Source organism: Dama dama, chromosome 26 (assembly GCF_033118175.1).
Source record: "Dama dama isolate Ldn47 chromosome 26, ASM3311817v1, whole genome shotgun sequence".
Classification (NCBI taxonomy): Eukaryota; Metazoa; Chordata; class Mammalia; order Artiodactyla; family Cervidae; genus Dama; species Dama dama.
In genome coordinates this window covers 20,600,302-20,621,220 of record NC_083706.1, presented here as the reverse complement: position 1 = coordinate 20,621,220, position 20,919 = coordinate 20,600,302, and the positions used below count along the sequence as shown (strand labels likewise).

General features: G+C 39.5%; 1 protein-coding gene across 4 annotated transcripts in view; it reads right to left on the bottom strand.

The window, feature by feature from the left end:
• Window positions 1–20,919, bottom strand: part of CEP162 (centrosomal protein 162) — a 105,317-nt gene that overhangs the window by 31,768 nt on the left and 52,630 nt on the right. For 3 of the 4 annotated variants that reach the window (XM_061130494.1, XM_061130492.1, XM_061130493.1), the window contains exons 14-23: window positions 19,198–19,331; window positions 18,708–18,935; window positions 18,029–18,169; window positions 15,006–15,118; window positions 13,030–13,135; window positions 7,869–7,995; window positions 6,523–6,686; window positions 5,159–5,263; window positions 2,175–2,387; window positions 426–1,066 (exon numbers count right to left, since the gene is read on the bottom strand). In XM_061130494.1, the coding sequence (XP_060986477.1) occupies window positions 426–1,066; window positions 2,175–2,387; window positions 5,159–5,263; window positions 6,523–6,686; window positions 7,869–7,995; window positions 13,030–13,135; window positions 15,006–15,118; window positions 18,029–18,169; window positions 18,708–18,935; window positions 19,198–19,331 (1,972 nt within the window). The remainder of the gene's footprint in view (window positions 1–425; window positions 1,067–2,174; window positions 2,388–5,158; window positions 5,264–6,522; window positions 6,687–7,868; window positions 7,996–13,029; window positions 13,136–15,005; window positions 15,119–18,028; window positions 18,170–18,707; window positions 18,936–19,197; window positions 19,332–20,919) is intronic. The other variant, XM_061130496.1, reaches the window with a different exon arrangement.

Sequence of the window (20,919 nt, the reverse complement as noted above, 5' to 3'; positions counted from 1 at the left end):
TGGGTCAGCTTACTAACACCACTTGGGTATCTGCAGAGAAACAGGACTGGGCAGGAAGGACGGGGTTCACACGAAGATCCCAGTTCACCAGATTCTCGGCTTGCAACAGGTAGGAGATCCAACCCTCAAACAGATCTACACTTAGCCATGTTATACAGGTTCTTAAAATTTGGTTTGTGTATTTGGTTCAGGGGGCTTCCCTGGTGGCTCAGATGGTAAAGAATCTGCCTGCAATGCAGGAGAACCAGGTTTGATCCATGGGGTTGGAGAAGATCTCCTGGAGAAGGAAATGCCATGCTATACAGGTTCTTAAATTTTGGTTTGTGAATTTAGTTCAGGGTCAAACTAATTACCCAGGGGAAATACATCTTAAGATTTTTTAATTTTCTATGTCTCTACATACTGACAAATTCACTTATTTTTACCTTTTCATGGTGTTTTCAAATTGATTCACTGTAGCTTCAGATTTCATCTTCAGCTCATTCCCCTCCACAGTTAATCTTGCCACTTCATTTTTCAATCTGCAGTTTTCTTGTAAAATCTCTGAAACGGAATCAGTAAAAGTATGTGGTTGGTAAAGCTTGCCCTCCAGAGTTCCGGAGGAGTCCGCATTTCCTTTGCCAGGGTGCAGACCATCTTTCTTCACCCTTTTGGCTGTCATCTCCTCTCGAGTCCTAGGGTGCTGGTTAGAGAGCATCTTTCTCCTCTCCTTTTGAAGCCGCTCCACAGTTTTGGAAAGGTCCTGTATCTCTCTCCCCTTTGCAGCCAGCTCCTCATTGAGCCTGACCAGTTTAGCTTTAGAGTGAGCCTGTTCCACCTGGAACTCTAGGAAATCTTTATCATCCTTCTCAGTCTTCTTGAGTTCCAATTCAGCATTCTGATGTTTAAGGACATCTATTTCAGCTTCAAGGTTTCTTACGGTGATTTGATGGGCTTCCTTAACATCATCCAGTTCCTTCTCCAGGGCTTTAGCCCTTGAGGAGTTGTCCTGTTGGTTCTGGGCTGCCTCCTTCAATTTGCAAGCAAGTAACTGCTCCTGTTCCTCCAGTCTCTGCTCATACTGAATCTGCAGAAAAGAATCCATGCAACAACAGACCACTGCTAGATGCTTCATTAGTTACTGAAGCCCTGAACTCTCCCAGGCCCTGCCTCTTCCTTCAATCAGGGACCCACCATATATTCTGATGCCTCCAAGGCCATGCTCCATGAGTCAGTCAAGTATGTTGAAGTCCTAATCTTTGATGGGCATTCCATTACATATTCTCAATATATGTTATATAATTTCATAATGCTGTATGTTGTTTCATAACATTAAATTATGTTTTTTGTATACTAAAACTTATTTTAAGCCTCACCATTACTGTGTACCCTTCTCTATGCAAACTGACAAACTATTCTCCCTGAGGATAAATAGGGAAAGCAGCTGGGGATACTGACGTCTATAAGAAATAGCACATTTCCAACGGCTTAACATCAATTTAGAAATTTCACCAAAGTCAGACTAGAATCTGCACACTGCAGCTAAATTAACAAACATAACCTAACAGTCCAGGCCAAGCAGGGAGGAGAGCTTCGCTCATTCATTAGTGAGCCTTTATTGAGCTACGACCTCCGGCACTGCATCAGACCCTACAGATAAATCCAGTCCTGCGTTCCAACAGTTCACAGCCTGGTGAGGAGAGGGACACGGCAGGTTTCAGTGTCCTGCGGTAACGGTGGTAACGGGCCTGTGAACACATGGCAGAGGGGATGAAGCACCCAAGCGTGTCTGGAGGCCTCGAGGGAAGGGGAGAAGACGGCGGCGAGAGAGCACACTCAATCAGCCTTGAGGGGTGTGTGTAAACTGGGGATAAGTGGGAACAGGGCTATCAGAAGAAGGAAGAGCACAGGCAGAGGCAAATGAACACTTGATGTGCACTGGGAATCAGAAACGAAGAAGTGGCCAAAATATGAGCGGGGGCAAAAGTGGGATGAGATAGGGCCTAGAAAAAGGAAAAAGTCGGGAAAATTTAGACAGATCAAAACGGAGGGCTTGGAATTCATTCCTCTCTTTGGTCTCTGCACCGCTCCCCACTGCCCCATCCCAAGACATTCTCTTCTGTCTCATTCTAAGAAGCTCTCAGCTCCCGTGGCACACCTCAGAGCCCCACCTCCATGGCTAATCCGGCACTTACCTTCATTTTCTGAAACTGCTGTTCCATGGTACGAAGGCTTTTCTTTGCTTCTTCATCTCTGCCCTCCAGATCAGCTTCCAGTTTTTTTATCCTTTTTTCCATAAACTCCACTGTATTTCTATCTGCTATATCACCAGCTGCTGAAGCAGCCAGTATTAAAGCTGGCAAAGAATTGGGGTATCGTCTCTTTAGAATTCCTTCCATTTCCTTAACCTAGTGAAATATTGTAGTAGGCATTTAAAGTCACAGATATATTAAAATTAAGCAGTTTGATGTACACATTTAGATTATATTAGCCATGTTTAGATTTCAAAGAGATGTTTATATCCCATCTCAAGACTAAACCAAATGTACAGTAGCACAAATTTCAAATTTTCTAATCTAGATTATCTGATTAAAAAACACTAGAGTATAACATCTAATTTAACTGATTAGTTTACAGAAACCCTCTTATATTTATTTGAAATAGATTGTGTGACTTCCTATTACACTCATCTAAATCTCTGCCTCACTGGTAAAACAGGAAGAAAACAATACTTATTTCATGATGTTCATGCAATTAAGTGAGGATAAGATGACATTTATCTCAGTGAAGTGATTAGCAGAGTGGCCAGCATGTGATGAGGGCCTGATTATGGTTTTATCATGATCTGGTCTCAAAAACCACCTTTCCTAAGGCAAAATGGATTGCTCAAAATCCTGTTTCTAGACTATTAGTCCTAGTAGGTACTTAAAGGTAACACCATTTGCAAAGTTAACAGCAAATATTTCCATTCCTGAAGACTGCTTCCACATTCATAAATGTACACAGATATGTACATCAATATGGACATAAACATATACAGATGTCAAGTGGAATATATCCAGATACAAATACTGGTAATTTCATCTGCAAAATTTTCAGTTTTGCTTCCTCTGGTATTAAAAATCTAGATCAGATGTAAGCATATAAAGGTATATATATATATACACATACACACATACATTCCATGTATATTAAAAAGAGACCATATTTGGCAGAAAATAACAACATTCTATAAAGCAATTATCCTTCAACTAAAAAATAAATTAAAAAAGAAACTAGTTTTTAAAAATGGATTTAACATGTCTATAATTAATATATTCATTTAAATTTTAAGTAGTGTTTTCAATCTGATTTTGATATTTTAAAATGTATACTACATTTTTGGTGGAAAACTAATTTTTATCTTCTCTTATCTGGCTTTTTAATATTTTTCTTTGGTCACTGTTATCAGTGTGGCTCTATCATACAATTTTTTTTTTTTAATCTCACTGGAAATTAAACTATTGAATATATCATTAAATAAGAGCATGAATGAATGAACATAACTTGAAATTTTCACTATTAACATGCATACAATTAGCCCCACTTTCCCTCATGTACTATTTAGAAAAAAGGATGTTTTATTCTATAATTTTAGAATACAGCTCAAAATGATTCTGAATATATTGATATACCTTGATTATAAAATATATATTAAGACTTACAATCACTAGGATAGAAACGTCTGCTCATGGAAAGAGAATAGGATTTGAAATGCACATGTAGCAAACTATACAAAATATTAATGAATAATATTTTAGAAAGCTCTAATCCAATAAACCAATAAATTTTTAAAGAAAGTGCTACTAAAAGAGGGAGGTTACTTTTATAACATATTTCTGGTCAATATAGGTCACCATTTCAAACCTTAATTTTGTTTTTAAGCATGTTTTATTTTTTTACTCTTATACGTTTGGTTCCACAGTATTCTCTTAAAATTAAGTCATCTAGCGCTGAAGTGGTTCGTTTGGTCTTTTGTTGCAATTCTGGATGGCTTCTTCTACATGGGCTAATCTACTTCTTAAGCACTGGGGGAAAAAAAAGTCAAACAATCCTGGACTATAGTTATTTCAGAATATTTCTAGCTCTTCAAACCACCTCTTTCCTCTTCCTTCTGTGGCCACTGAACCAAACTATCAAATCATACCTTTTAATCTAACAGGTCCTGTAAAACTAACGAAGTTCATTTTTTGCCCAGTTTTCCTTCTTGTTCTAAAATGGGGATAATATTCAGCCTAGTGATGACCTCACAGTTTCAGGTCTGTGATGGAATAATAGCTGTACCTCTAAGTGTCACAACTATAGAATCATGTGCCCTTATGAACAGGGCTGGAAATTCTAATTTTGTTTTAATATTTAGTTATGAATACAAACACTACATTACAGAAGGTTTTAAAAACATAAGGAAAAAGTTTATTAGTATTCCTGCTTACAAAATAACTACTTCAATGAAAAAGAAAAAACTTTATCCTAATAAGTGTCACTATACAGTTTTTGAAAGAAGTCTCCCAGCCACATTGACCATGACATGAGTATTTCTAAGTCTAAACATTGGCAGAGGAGCCTGGCGGGCTACAGTCCACAGGGTTGCAAAGAGTTGGACACAACTGAGTGTGCACACACACAAATAGTGTGAGCAAGAGCTCAAAACTGTGGCCAGCTCTCTGGGAGGTTGGATGTCCGGTTTTCAGAGCATCCCACAAGACTTCCCAAGTGCTACTAACACACTCCCAGCTGGAGGGTCTCCTACCCTGCCTCCTCTCTCACGTGTCCTTCTTCAGGAGAAAAGATCCTAGCTCTACACCCAGAGTGTCAAAGTTCTGTTTCTTTCTTCCTGGATGTCAAATAGAGTTGGGATGCAAACAACCTTCCATCGGCAGGTCTACCACCTAATGAGACACGTGACTCTAAAAATTTCTTTATTCATAGAATCACAGATTATATAAAATGATTTTGTTTCCTGCTTTCATTGTTACTTTGAATACTGTATTCAAAGTTGAAAGAGGCAGTTCTATATTAAAATGAATGAATAACACCAAAAGCTTGCCAGTTGACTACATCGTATAGGAACTTCTAAAACAAAAAACAAAAATGCACTGTATATAAAATATCTTAATGAAAATTTACCCTGAACACATACCTGTCGCTCTAGATCCTGAATTTTTTTGGTATCAGCTGCTTTTTCTTTTAAACGTATCTTCTGCTGGATGGATGGATTTCCAGATTCAGCTTTCAGCTTCTCAACCTACCAATAAGGAAAGACGATGTTAAGAAACATACACTTGAAACACAGCAGACCTCAAGAGGGAAGCATGATGGGAGTTCATTTTAGGGCGCTGTGCTGGAGACGCAGAGAGCAAGTAAGACAAGCCAGACCCCTGCTTTCATGGGGCTCATGTCCTAATGGAAGGAGAGCTCTGATGAGCTGATCAAGTAAATAAACAACTTCTGAGCATGACAAGTACCACAGAGGAAATAAAGTGAAAGAGTGAGAAAGAAACAGAGGGGAGCAGGACTGGTAGCTACCTCAGATAAAGAGGCGAGGAAGACCCTTCTGGGGAGGAGAAATCAGAGCTGAAACAAACGAAGAGACATGGGAAGGACACAGGCCAGGCCGCTTCAGGCCAAAGTGACCAGTGGCCTGGGCTCAGCATGCTCAGGAACCAGAGGGAGGTCTGCTGTGCTTGGAGGAGCGTGACTGGGGAAGGGCACTACCGACGGGGCTGGAGAGGCGGGCGCATTCAGACCACGTGGGAACCTCACAGGCTGTGGTAAGGAGCTTGGATTTATAACCATGCCTTGGTAACGGGAGGGGATGGACCGGGCACTGGTTCCCAATCTCCACAGATACTAACATCCAAGGATGCTCAAGCCCCTTGTATAAAATGGTGTAGAATTTGCATGTAACTCCTGCATACTTTAAATCATCTCTACACTGGGATTCCCTGGTGGCTCAGATAGTAAAGAATCCACCCACAATGCAGGAGACTCGGGTTCGATCCCTGGGTCGGGAAGGTCCCTTGGAGAAGGAAATGGCAAACTCCAGTATTTTTGCCTGGAGAAGTCCATGGACAGAGGAGCCTGGCGAGCCACATACAGTCCATGGGGTCACAAAGAGTCAGACATGACTGAGCAACTTTCACTTTTTTCCTGTATACTTTAAATCATCTCTAGATTATTTATTATACCTAAAACAATGTAAATGCTATGAAAATAGCTGCCATTGCATAGCAAATTCTGCTTTTTGACATTCTGTTTTTTCTCATTATTTTTAATCCATGGTTGGTTTAATCTGCTAGATAGGGAACCTGTGGATACAGAGAGCTGCCTGTATTCTCAGTTTAATCTAAAAATAGACTACACAAATAAACACAAACCAAAGTCAACCCGACCACTGTAATTAACAGAATTTCAGGTATATTGACTCAATGACACAGGCCTATGAAGGAGCATTGAGGATAACAGGGTTCATCTATAGAAACACATTCTGAACTGATCTGTTACCTCAAGTTTCAGCTTCTCAATTTCTTCATTTGCTTCTTTAAGCCGAACTGCATCTTTATCTAGAAGTTCCTGATTTTCGGCATACCACTGTAATCTTTTTTGCAGACGACTGATTTCTTGTTTATGGGTTTCTTCTATAATTTTTATTTCATATAATTTTTCACCTATAAGATCAAGTAATTCAATAACTCGATAATAATTTTTCAAAATGTGGAAATAAACTAAATTAAAACATTCTGAATGAAAACCAATGCCTCTCTAAGGAAAGTGCTATTAAGAGGCAAAAAACTTGGTTTTTTTGTAAGGTTATATCCACTTTAGTGTATTAGTGAAGCAGGATGAAGACTGTGCTCATAGTCCACATCATCAAACTTGCAGCAAAGCTGGCATCTAGAAATTCTTGATTAATAGTTTTTCCAATGACTTTCATTATAAAAGTAAAGTCATTTCTATGAAAATAAATGTCAGATTCTGGGCCTCTCCGTTTCTTTACCTATGAATCTCTTCTGTCAGGACCCAGCTCAAATGCCACTCTTCTCTGAAATCCTCATTAGCGTCCTCATGTTTATTTCTAATTTTTTTAATATTAAACTTTTCTACTTTCTTATTTTACTCTCCTTTGTTTTCCCTGGTGAGGTATGCCGTATCCATCTTTGTGTTTTCTACAACATAGTACAATGTTATTTGTTCATTTGGCAAATACTTGTCGGACGGCAAGGAGATCCAACCAGTCCATACTAAAGGAGATCAGTCCTGGGTGTTCATCGGAAGGACTGATGCTGTAGCTGAAACTCCAATACTTTGGCCACCTCATGTTAAGAGCTGACTCATTTGAAAAGACCCTGATGCTGGGGGGAATTGGGGGCAGGAGGAGAAGGGGATGACAGAGGATGAGATGGCTGGATGGCATCACCAACTCGATAGGCATGAGTTTGAGTAAACTCTGGGAGTTGGTGATGGACAGGGAGGCCTGGCGTGCTGTGATTCATGGGGTCGCAAAGAGTCAGACAGGACTGAGCGACTGAACTGAACTGAGAGCATGTGTTTCAGACTCAGAGATAAAAAGAGGGACTATACCCTGAAAATTCACAGTCTACTACCTAAGATGACTATAAACAACTAAGTATGTGATGCCACAAATTCAAAATAATCCATGATTTTCTTTGATCTTGTAATCAGTGATGTGTTTGCAAATACCTATTAATAGCTAATATTTTAAAAGCTTCTAAAATTATAATACAATTCAAGGAATAGCATTTTGATTATACTATCCAACTGCTATTACTTAACCCAAGATGAGAACAGTTAGGAGTATAAAGGTAAACCACTTCAGCTCAGACTTTTACCTGTAGCATAAGCAATCTGGTCTTTGGCTTGGTCTCTCTCTTTCTTCACTTTTTCCAAGTCTACTTCAAGAGCTTGTTTGTCCTGCTTCAGTCTTTTGATGTCTTCCAACGAACTGTTCTTTTCTTTCTTGATATTCATAAAAATACAAAAACAAATTATTTCCAACCACAATCAACTGTAGAATAGTGTCTCTTTCACCCAATTCATCATCAGTTCAGTTCAGTTCAGTTGCTCAGTCGCGTCCAACTCTTTGCGACCCCATGAATCGCAGCACGCCAGGCCTCCCTGTCCATCACCAACTCCCGGAATCCACTCAAACTCATGTCGGTGATGCCATCCAGCCATCTCATCCTCTGTTGTCCCGTTCTCCTCCTGTCCCCAATTCATCATAAAGACTGCTAATTATTTTTCTTAAATTTCAGCTTGATTTTATCACCATTCCCCTTCCAGTGATACAAGCTCCTCAGAGCCTCTGAGAATCAGTTCTCATCACTTAATACAGCTTCCAGGCCCCTTCCAACCTCTTTTCTTACTGCTCCCGGGTTTCTCCACCCTCCTAACCAGGCTGCCTCTTCCAACCTCAGCATCTACAATCTGTTCTCCCAGGAGCCAGAGGAACTGTCTTCAGGAGTCAGTTACTATCATTCCTTGGTCTGAAACTCTCTGTGGCTCCCACCTCTTTGAGGGGAAACCTACAGCTCTTCCCATGACCTTCAGCCTCACAGAACCCAGCCTTGCCCACTCCTCGGATGCATGGGCTGCAAATCCCCCCCTCCCACTGTACGCCCAGAGACCTCCCCGCTGTTCTCTGAACCCGCCCGGCACATTCCTGCCCCAAGGTATTGGCGCTTAGTGCTCCCTCTGCCACCAGATAGCCAAGTGGCTCGTCCTTCACTTTATCAGGATTTCTGCTCGCATGAGGCCCCAGGAAGGCCTTGTCTGGTCACTCTAAACTAGCAACCCCCACCCTGGCCCCGGGTGTATAGCTTTACTTTCCTCTCACATACTCATCACCCCCTGACATATTACATATTTACTTGAAAGCAGAACTTTATATTTCTCTTCCTTGTATCACAAAGGCAAAAACTATGCTTGACACAACAAGTTAAATTCTCAATGTGCTGTACGTGCCATACTCAACAGCCCTTGCTCCTAGCCTGACAGTCATATTTATCTTTCAAAGTGTAGCTCAAACGCGGCTCTTCCTGGGAAACCCCAGCCCTGCATCCCCACAAACCTCCCGTGTACCTGGAAGTACAGCATCTACTACTGTTTCACGTGACACTCATCTGTATCACCTGCCTTTTCTCTTTTTAGGCTGCAACTCTCTGGGGACATCAAGGCTGATTTTACTGCTCGCTTACCTTTGGCAGTAAGCGCACGGCAGGCACTCAGTAAGCGCACACTCAGCTGACAACTGCTGGAGAAACTCCCGTGCTCAAGGCGATACACTTCATAGTTCAGTGTCGAGAGGAAAATCCTTAGAAACTCTGTATCACGCTACCTTACAATTTAAAATCCAGTCTCATGAAGAAAATAAATCCACCCACAAGGCCTTGTATTAATATAACCGTGCTTTTAGCGGCATCATTTCACTGTTTAACCTCTTGTGGGATCTTCTGTGGATGTCTTTTCAGGAGAGCGCTGAGTTTCTTCAAGAACGTACTGTGGGACACTCGGAGGCCTCTGCCTGTCTCTCGGACCCTCTTTCCCATCACCTGTCCCACTCACCCACCCGTTCCTCACAGGCTTCCGAGGCACCGTGTCCCGCTGTCCGGAAGGCTCGGTCTTGCACAGTGAGCGGCCGCTGCTCCTCAGCTCCTGACGCAGACACTACTTTCTCAGGAGCGCCTCCTCGCTTGCTGACCCACACTGCTGAGAGCTGCCTCACCCCTGCCCTGCCTACCACTAGTCTCTGCTCTTGTTTTTCTCAAAGAACTTAACCTCCAGGAGCACCGATTTCTTATTCACTTATTATCTGTCTTCCCTGGTTGAATACCTGCTTCTAGTGAGCAAGGTACAGGCCTGTCTTCTTTACCTGCCGTTTTTCCACAGCCAAGAAGAGTTCCTAAGGGACGGCTGAGCTGCAGTCAGCCTCCTCCTCCTCCTCCTGGGAAACTAGAAGCAAAGGGCTCAAGACCTTTGTTTTCATTATGTGCCCATTCATAGGTTACAAAGAACCGGCTCATATTTTACAACTACACTAATGAGAATTAATTTTTAAGTAGGTTTGACATGAACATTATACTACAGATTTATCCCAGTATGAATTTTTGCTCTAAAACTATTCAAACTCAGAAAACCAGAGTGAATGAAAATAAACACATAATGGTATTCCATCTTTTGGTATTTGCACATCTAACTACATCCCCAAATAACTTTTATCTTCAACTAACACATTTCTTTTAAGGTGTTCCTGCCTGTGATACTTTCACCACGATGGACTTAGATGTAGATTTTTACTTATGTATCCTGAGTAGGACTCACTATATTTCCTGAATTTGAGAATTCATCTTTCATAATTTCTAGAAAATTCTTTGCCATTACTTTATAAAAATATTTAATTACATACTATAGCATCTCCTATTTCTGTTATTTTCTATTTCTCTATTTTGTGTGTTTCACTCTAAGTTTTCTTAGATCTATCTTCCAGTTGACTAATTTCTTCTTAGTTATATCTGATCATCTATTTAACTTTTCTATTTATTCTCTTTATTTTTCTCTGAATTTCCCTGGTCTGTTTTGTTCCTTCCTCACATTGAATTTCTCCCTTATTCTATATATTTAATCATTTTAAATCTATTTAATTTATAGTCTACTCAATAATTCTACTGGGTTTTAACCCTGTTTATTAAGTCACCCCATGCTTACTCATGGTGGGCTATTTCCCTGGATTTTGTAATTCTGCATTGCAAGTGTGCTGTCAACAGGATTTAATCTGAAGGAATACTGTGTGAACTGAGTTAAGAGAAGACACCCTTAAAAGTGTTTTGCACGTGTTTCTTCAGATACACTTAAGATAACCACTGACTGAAGATCACATTTTATGTTTTTTTTTTTTTTCCAGATTGAGCATGACCCACCCTTGAAAGTGAAAGTCCCCTAGTCATGTCCTACTCTTTGCGACCCCATGGACTGTGTAGTCCATGGAATTCTCTAGGCCACAATACTAGAGTGGGTAGCCTTTCCCTTCTCCAGGCGATATTTCCAACCCAGGGATCAAACCCAGGTCTCCTGCACTGTAGGGAGATTCTTTACCAGCTAAGCCACAAGGGAAGCCCAAGAATAAGTGGGTAGCCTATCCCTTCTCCAGCAGATCTTCCTGACCCAGGAATCGAACTGGGATCTCTGCACTGCAGGTGGATTTTTTACCAACTGAGCTATGAGGGAAGCCCCACTACCCTTGAAGGTGGTGTCAATTCAAATACTAAAACACAAATAAGAGGAGAAGGGATGACATCTATACTGAATAATCAATAAAGCACTGAGAAGACAAGATCTTTTCCCCCCTCTCTTTCTATAGATACCAAGTTAACAAAAAGAAGCTTTCTTGACATTTCAGTCCCTTCTGAAACTGGGTGCATTTTTTTCCCCTAAAACACTGTTTTACTGAAGGATGTGGCCCTGTGAAGTCCTGAGGTCCTATCTCTACTTTGTTGTTCAAGCTCAAGGCTCGTGGTTACTGGGCTGACAGCCTAGGAGCAATGCTTACTGCTAGCTCTGTATCCCTGTTCTATTCTGACCCCAGAAGTTCACTTTACTTTCTTGAGAATAGGGTTATGTAATTTACAAGATGTTAATTATATTTTAGCCAGCATGTTCTGGTGATTTCAGTGGCAGTTTTGGTTTACCATTTGTTTGAAAATGTGTCCAAAACCACACTTTTAAAAGGTCACTAATAACAGCCTTCAAATGAAGTTAATGCTGTGGCTGAAACCCTATCATGTCTCCCCAAGCCTTCATAAGCCACAGCAATTTCTCTCTTAACTTGCTAGTTTTTGGGGCCCACTGATAAGTGAAGGTGTCCAATCATTTATTCTTTCTATTTATCTGCTTACCTATCTAATCATCTGTACCCACATGCATCTTAAGGAAGTTCTCTAATGGGTTCATATTTGAAGCTGCACTTTATATATTACAAAAACCTGTCAAACATCAACTACTGAACTATGGTATGTTTATATTTCTGTGTAGCCTAACTTTATATAATAAATTTCTACTTAGAATGTGATATGCAATTGGAATTTTTCTAATGTGCATAATCGTTGAAATAGATTGGAAGTATTTAATAGGAGGGAGTGGGAAAAGCTAACTGCCCTTCCACAGGAGCTGTCTGTGGCAGTGGTTTTGAGTGTTACAGTGACTGGTGGGTGCTATAAGCATAGTTCTTGGGGACAGGAGTGATAAAAATCAAGCAATGCCTATAACTGTTCTGCTTAAGACAAAACTAATCTGCCCTAAATTCCCAAACTTTTCCCATTGGTAAACACTGCTTTAGTACAATTCAGTAAAAATAAAGAAAAAAATTATGTAGCAGATACTCCATTTCACTGCTCTGTCAGGCATATCATATACAAATACCTGCAGATATAGCCTCAGCCCCTCATAAGTGCACAGTCCACTTAGTCTTCCTAAAGACTGAGGAAAAGTCAACTCACTTTTTAAGGTGAATGATCACTTTCAAATTGTCTTCCTATTTCAGCCCTCCATTTTCAAAGAGGAGTTTGTTTGAAGTTAGGTATGTACACGCACGCATACTCAGTCACTTCAGTCATGTCCAACTCTTGGCAACGCTATGGACTGTAGCCCCTCAAGCTCCTGTCCATGGAGGCAAGGATACTGGAGTGGGTTGCCATGCCCTCCTCCAAGGGATCTTCCCTAAATAAGGTTATGCCTCCAACATGGTTCCACATGATAAATGCTTGATAAGAGGCTGGATAGTAAAAGATGCCATCTACAACCAATATCACATTGTTTCCTCTATACTGAGGTCACAGGTATTTCAATGCTAATCTTAGGTATTTCCTAGTTTTTAATTGGTATGGAATTTATAAGCAGATTTATTCATAAGTTACAAAAACAAATTTTTCTTTTTTACACACATAAGGATTTTTGTAACACACTTTTATTGCTAATGGTTAAAATCCTCATGTACCTTACCTGTGCTGCCCGTAGTTCTGCTAACAGATCTGTAAAATTTTGATTTCTGGTGGGCTCTGAATCTTCAACTGCTTGAGACAGGAAACGACTTCTGTGCATCTGTTCTCTGATTTATTTGGAAAATAAATACATATATATATATGTTTACAATGTCCTCCTTTAAGTACAAAATATTCAATTATTAAAAACTAAACTCTTTGCACATCAAAACTGAGTCACTGAAGATAAACAGTTCATTTGCATTAAATAATACAATACTGAAATGTTACAAGAGAAGTATACTTTAAGGGGAACATTTATGTATAATCTAAAAGAATTGAAACTCTAAGAGTATTGGTGTATTTGTAATATAAAAATATTTCTTGCCAATTTTCAGTAAAAAGAAAATCAATGTCTGGGAAAGACTTACTGCATTTCCCCTGTGGTGTTCTGAACTCCCTGTCATATCACTCTAGACTCCTTTCTGAGACACACAAATTGCCAATCATACCCATGGAAACTAACAAAACCAAACACAGTCTACTACTGGTAACTTCAAGTCAGGTTTTCTTTTATTTTTCCAGAGGACATTGTACAAGGAGTTTAGGAATCTGTATATGATCATCTAAGTCTAAAGACACCATTTATTCCATTGTGGAAATTCATTTAGAGCTTCAGGTTTGGAGCCAGGAATAGATCTTCTCTTTTAAAAGCTAGGCAGTATAAGATTATAAAATTTTAAAATATTTTATTGAAGCATCTGAGAAGAAAGCAGATGTAGAAGCCCTGAGGCATCAAACTTTGCAGATTATTAGCCTTGGCACGGGGGTCACACTTACCAGGAGAAAGGGGTGACCCCCCAATTTATACAAAAGTGCCCTCAGCTTGCCAACCTGTGTACTTTCCAGCTCTGTCTGCTACAAGGCGTGCCTTTTTCTCCTGTGCATGAAAGACTAGTGTGAGCTAACAGCAGCCGTGACTCTTATGCCCTACATTATCTTACAAAAAAATGGAAGTAGTATGTAGAGAAACATAATGTACATGACACTCACAGTCCAAGATGTTTCTTCGGACAGTAGTTCTATCTGAGATTTCAGGTGTTGGGGTGAAATGATGCACTGGTGGCAGTCATTTCCTAAAAGAAGACAGAACTCTGGCCTGCCCATGTTTAGTGGTTCAGCTCTTTCACTTGGTATATTAAAGAGGGACATAGTAACATCCCAAAGACCTTACAGTCTGAAGCATGATTGGTTCATAAGTTGGTGTTAGCGCTCTGTCAGCCTGCCATGGTGTGTTTGTTGTAATAACTCCCAGGTTCTCCCTCTCTGGAGAAATTTCCTTGCCAAACAGCAGCTCCTGCCCTCTGCCCCAGAGGACACCTGCTACCTGCTTCCTGGGACCCACTTCATCCAGTGACAGACTGCCTTGAGGGGTTCAAAGGGCCGCTCTCCACTTGCCTCAAGTAGGAACCAGCTATGCAATGAAATCTATTCTCCTGCATGTCCTGGTGAGAGTGGAATGAAGCCAGCCTCCAGCTGAGACTCAGTCTCACTGATTTTCCCTCTCACCACCCACCCCCACCTCATCTTGCTTCTCCTGCCCCTTCTCCTAAGAGTTATCTTCCAGGAAATCACCTCCACAAAGATCCCCATCTCAGGCTCTACTTGTATGCAATCTGACCTAACACAGTAAATAATATTGTAGTTTATTATTTATTATTATATTACCTAAGTATCTCAGGTTTAAAAGGAATAATTCAGTTTCCTGAAATTGATGTGAAGCTGCAATAACAATATATTGAAAATATTAAAGTATGTACTGATCATTGAACACCAAAGAGAATCACTGAATATGAAAAATATAAAAGTTACAGAACTGTAAATCAGCGTACAACTTCTATAATTTCTAAGTATAACTAAATGTATTATTAATACAATAATAAAATGCTTAGAAATAGTCCAAGTATGTTTGATCTTAAGAATTTAAAAAGGACTTACTTTAAGGCAGCTAATTCACTGAATAAACTCTGGTTTTCCTTGAACATTCGCTCCTCATTTTTCTTGTTTTGTTCTTGGAGATCTTTCACTTGATTATACAATTTTTCATTTTCCTTTTTATAAACAAAAAATTACATTTTAGTTAAAAACCAGTAGTACTTATGTAAGTTTATTTGCTTATAAAAGATATATCCTTCAAGCAATTTTAAAGGTTTTTCAATTTCTTCAGTTTTTGAGTAAGCAACATCTTTTTCAAACTTTTTGTCTCAGAAGAAAATCTATAATCCAAGAACAGTTCTTTCTAAAATGTTCAAAATGATTAGTTGAAAAAAAATTCCCCAAACCAAACAGCCCGTCAGAGTAATGTACTGCATTTCATGGGAGATCAGGGCAGTTGAGTATATAGACTAGACCCAGTACAGCATCTGGCTTGAGCGAAAGGGACTCAAACAATGAGGATAGGGGAGAAAGTACCCATCTGTGCTCAGTTGCTCTGGCTTGTTAACCTCTTTAAAATCAAGAAACTGATGAAAACCAAGGACCACTGAGGATCTCATGAAAACCATGAACTGTCTCACCATGTCTGGCCCAGTGCCTGACACAGTTTGTGGGTGATTTTCGGCAGAATTAATGAAACTCAGAAAAACACATACATACATAGACACATCAATTTCATGTTATCTTTATGGGAGTGGGTGGTTGGCAAAATCACAGGTCTATGAAATCCTGCTTTAAAACCCATGCTCGTGGAAGCAACCTAGATGCCCATCAGCAGACGAATGGATAAGGAAGCTGTGGTACATATACACCATGGAATATTACTCAGCCATTAAACAGAATTCATTTGAATCAGTTCTAATGAGATGGATGAAACTGGAGCCCCTTTTACAAAGTGAAGTAAGCCAGAAAGATAAAGACCATTACAGTATACTAACACATATATATGGAATTTAGAAAGATGGTAATGATAACCCTATATGCAAAACAGAAAAAGAGACACAGAAATACAGAACAGACTTTTGGACTCTGTGGGAGAAGGCGAGGGTGGGATGTTTCGAGAGAACAGCATCGAAACATGTATATTATCTAGGGTGAAACACATCACCAGCCCAGGTGGGATGCATGAGACAAGTGCTCGGGCCTGGTGCACTGGGAAGACCCAGAGGGATCGGGTGGAGAGGGAGGTGGGAGGGGAGATCGGGATGGGGAATACGTGTAAATCCATGGCTGGTTCATGTCAATGTATGACAAAAACCACTACAATATTGTAATTAGCCTCCAACTAATAAAAATAAATAAAATAAATTAATTAATTTAAAAAAAAAAAAGAAAAATTGACTTATACAAAAAAAAAACAAAACACAAAACCCATGCTCTGTATATAGCAAGCTCAGAATGGCAGGGAGGGTTTGGAAGGTGCTAACTCACTCCAGGGCCGGGTATCTTGCAAAATCCATACTATCTGATCTACAGCAGGACTATCTGGGGACTTCTCAGGTGGTCCAGTGGTTAAGACTCGGCCTGTGTCCCCAACGCAGGGGCCTTGGGTTCAATCCCTGGTCAGGGAACTAGATCCCATGTGCCTCAATGACGAGTTCACATGCCACGACTAAAGATCACACATGCTGCAAAGAAGTCAAGGTCCCGAGTGCCCCAACTGAGACCAGTGAAAAAATAAACAAACAGTAAAAAGAAAAGCTGTAATTTCTGATGTGCTAATGTTTTCTCTGGATATCCCCAGAATGAAAACACTTGTTACTGTGAGGCTGGATGCTTAGGTTATAGTTGTCAAGAGAAAAAAGGAATGAGACAGAGGAAAAGAATAGAGAAGTTAAACTAAGACAAGCCTCATGCTGGAAGACTGCCAGACCTGCCCCAGCGGATGGTCAACACCACCAAGACTCCGTTATCACAGAGAACCAACGTAAGGCTTCCGCAGAACACACACAGTTTCTCCCATTTAATTCATTTTTTATTTTTACTCTCAAGGCATTGGCAATTGATTTCAAATTTATAGTTCTCAATATAGTATCAAAACTAGTCAATATTACTACGGGAAAAAAAAAAAGATCCCCTGGAGAAGGGAATGGCAACCCACTCCCGTATTCTTGCCTGAAGAATCCCAAGGACAGAGGAGTCTGACAGGCTACAGTCCCTGGGGCTGGAAAGAGTTAGACATGACTGAGTGACTAACACTTTCAAAGCAAAAAAAAAGACAGTTTCTAAGGAAATCTGACTATTAGAATTACTAACAGGCCAACATGCACTAACTGGTTACTGTGCGGAACGCAGGAAGAGGTTGATCTGCAGTCTTATTTCAATTTCACAACCATTGTGAGACAGGTATTTTTTTTTTTTTTCCATTTATTTTTATTAGTTGGAGGCTAATTACTTTACAATATTGTAGTGGTTTCTGCCATACATTGACATGAATCAGCCATGGATTTACATGTATTCCCCATCCCAATCCCCCCTCCCACCTCTCTCTCCACCCAACCATTTTGGGTCTTCCCAGTGCACCAGCCCCGAGCACTTGTCTCATGCATCCAACCTGGGCTGGTGATCTGTTTCACCCTTGATAATATACATGTTTCAATGCTGTTCTCTCGAAACATCCCACCCTCGCCTTCTCCCAGAGTCCAAAAGTCTGTTCCATACATCTGTGTCTCTTTTTGTTTTGCAAATAGGGTTATCGTTACCATCTCTCTAAATTCCATATATATGCGTTGAGACAGGTATTATTATCCTCATTTCACAGATGAGGAAACTGCCGGAGAGAGGTAATGTGATTTGCCTAAGGCTATAGAGCAGGTAGTGAAGCAAAATCTAAAAATCAGATTTTTTTGAATCCAGAACCCATGCTCTTAACTGCTTTAATTCTCCCCATAAAAAATACACAGACTAGTCAAATTATTACTTTCTTACACTGCCATCACCTGTTAAATGGACACAGAAATATTTTTAAATGCCTTATTTTTATAACCAAAGAATCTCAAGACTAACTTTGTGTTGAAGAGCCATACCTGCTGATATCCTTGAAGAAGCACCTCTTGTTCTTGTATTTCTTTTTGGATTTGCTTCAATTTTTCTTCAGTGACAGGATCAGTTGTTTCTCCCAAATGCAACCACCTGTGTTTTTTGCTTGCTTCTTCAAAGCTACTCAACTTTGAGAAAATGCAGGTATTGTTTCATTTGGGGAAGAAAATGATACAGTGAGAAGTGAGGAAAAACATCAGAAAACTCCCGGTATATAGACCCAAGACTGTCTTATAAGCACACCAGAATTATCGTAACACCAACTACAGTTAAGTCACTACAGTGATGCTTTGTACTGACGGTTCTGAGGGCGGAAGTAACTCAAGAAATGCTACAGTGTCACTTTCCTGATTCTAGAACTTCTACAGCTTTCTTTCTGAAACTGTTGGCTTCCCTGAAGGTCACAGTGAACCAAGTGATGAGTTTTCAAAAAAGACTGCTAACAAGAAAACTATAAAAATGAACCAATTTCATTTTTGATTTCCCCCCCAAGGATTCCAAGTAGGCCTTTCATAAGGAGGCACTGTCAGGAACCATGTTCATGTTTTATGCAGCAAATATATCAAGTCAAGAGGCCCCAGGGACAAGAAAATAACAATGCATTTAGCAGAGAGTACAAGTTCTTTTTAATAAATAAAAGGAGAAATAGGACAATGTGTCTAGTACCTTGGCTTGAAGAATATAATTGTCTTGATTCAGTCTGAAGAGTTCCTTTTCCTGTTGTCTCTTTAGTTCCTCCATCTTATTTTCCAGCTCTTTCTCCTTTTCTGAGAAAGTGACTTTAATTTGCTCAATCAGAGCTTGGGCACCCTTCCATTTTTCCTCTGCTTCCTGAACTCTTTTAAACATAAGCAATTCTGTCTCCTTGTTCCCATCATGGTATCCTGAAGAATCCTTTTAATGAAAAGCATTACTTCATTATGTAGAGTTACATAATAGATTCAAACATAGGTGGTTAGGGGGCAAAAAACCCACAAAGAATAAAAATGACATGTTTAACAATATTCTACTAATCAAGAAGATCAATACTTGTTCAATAAAAGTGATGAGCATCCGTCAACACAAAAGAAATTTCAAATATTTCATTTTTTATAATTGCTTTAGTATATATAGAACATAAAACAGTATGAATATTATTTTTAAATCTAATACCTACATTCTGAAACTGAACACAGGAGTCAACTTCTGTGGGGCCCTCAGACGACTTAGGAGTAGCCAGCCAACTTTCAGTCTGGGGAGCTGGTTTACCCAAAGATGCAGGCTTGATCAGCTTTGTTGCAGGTAAGATTTCTAAATATTGTGAACAATGGATAAAAGCACCACAAATACAAACCATATTGAGTGTGTATTCAGGCAATTATTTAACAGTAAGTACTAATCCAGTGAGGACACTAAGACAAATGAGCATCTCAAAGGAGGCCAATGCCTAACAAACACTGCAAGGCATCTGTTTCACTGCACTCGGAACGCCAGCCCACAATCAACATTCTACTCGATTTGACACAGAAGGCTCCTTGACCCAAGATTCATATTAAACGACAGATGGAGCTCAATAAATGTGAGGAGAATGTGGATCAGGGTAATTTCAGGTTTTATTATTTTTCAATAAGTCATCATTTTAAATGTTCATAGCAATAGCAAACAGAAGTATTTAAATGATGAATCAAAGAGCAGCTGATAATGAAATATTTCGGTTCAGATTAAAGTATGTTTTTAAAGCACAGTTTTTATAAATAATGTATATGAAGATATAGTATCACTGGAATAATATAAATTTCACGCAAACCTCATAACAAGTAGTTTAAAATCTGATTAAAAATAAAATGATAAAACTGCTATAATACCCTGTTTATTAAATTAGAAAAAAATGTGGTTTATACATACACACACACACACATATTCCAGTCAAATTTTGTTTTTAAGGTACCTTGTAAATCTTACAAAAAGAAGAAATAATTCTAAGACCAATAAGTTGCTCAGTTTATAATAAAAAAAAAATTAACAGAAATACTGAGAAGAGATCCTCAGGCCCATATTCTAATATTACAGATTCTGAACTGAATATTGCATAAACATGTACTTGATTGCCTTAGATGTAAATGAAACATTCGAAACTTATATTTTTAATATAGTTTCTTCAAGATGCCAACTTTTTAAATGCAAGGTTGGCTTTTTCATTGAAGTTAAAACACACGGTCATTAAAGATTTAGAAAATATAAAAACGTCAAAAGAAACAGCAAGTCCCCAACACGACCTCACCCTGAGATTTCCTTCTATTCTCTTCCTGCCATGCCAGTGTTTCCTCATATAGTAGTAATCATATTTAATTGGACTTGTGATGTGGAAGGCTTTTCTGGAGAAAACTTCTTACACTGTTCATAAAGGAACAGTTTGAGTCACTGTAAAAGCAGGCATTAAACCTTCCAAGTCACTGGAGGTCCATTAACATGGCCAATGAACGGGGTGTGATCTGCAAGCATTGTGATTCTTCCAAGCACATGGCAGCCAAGAGTGACGAGTGGTTCTTGCTCAAGCTGCAGTCGGCCAGGGCTTTTATGCCAGAATTCTTCCTTCCTGAGTTCTTAATTTTGGTCTCCCTAGGTAATTATTTTCAGTAACAGTACACGGACAATATCTTTTCTCTTTATACATGAAAGAAAATTCGCTTGGATATAAAATTCAAATGTGAAAAGTGCAGTGTTTGGAACTCATGAGCCCTTCTTGAAAAAACAATGGATTAAGAAAATTTAGTCAAATAAGAAACCAACCAAAATAATTCTAGAAAGTGATGGTTAAGGGACTAGTGAAAAGCATTCTGGTCCTGTAACAGCCAGAACCAAGACCCACATTCAAAAGCTGTGGGGAATTACAGTTGCT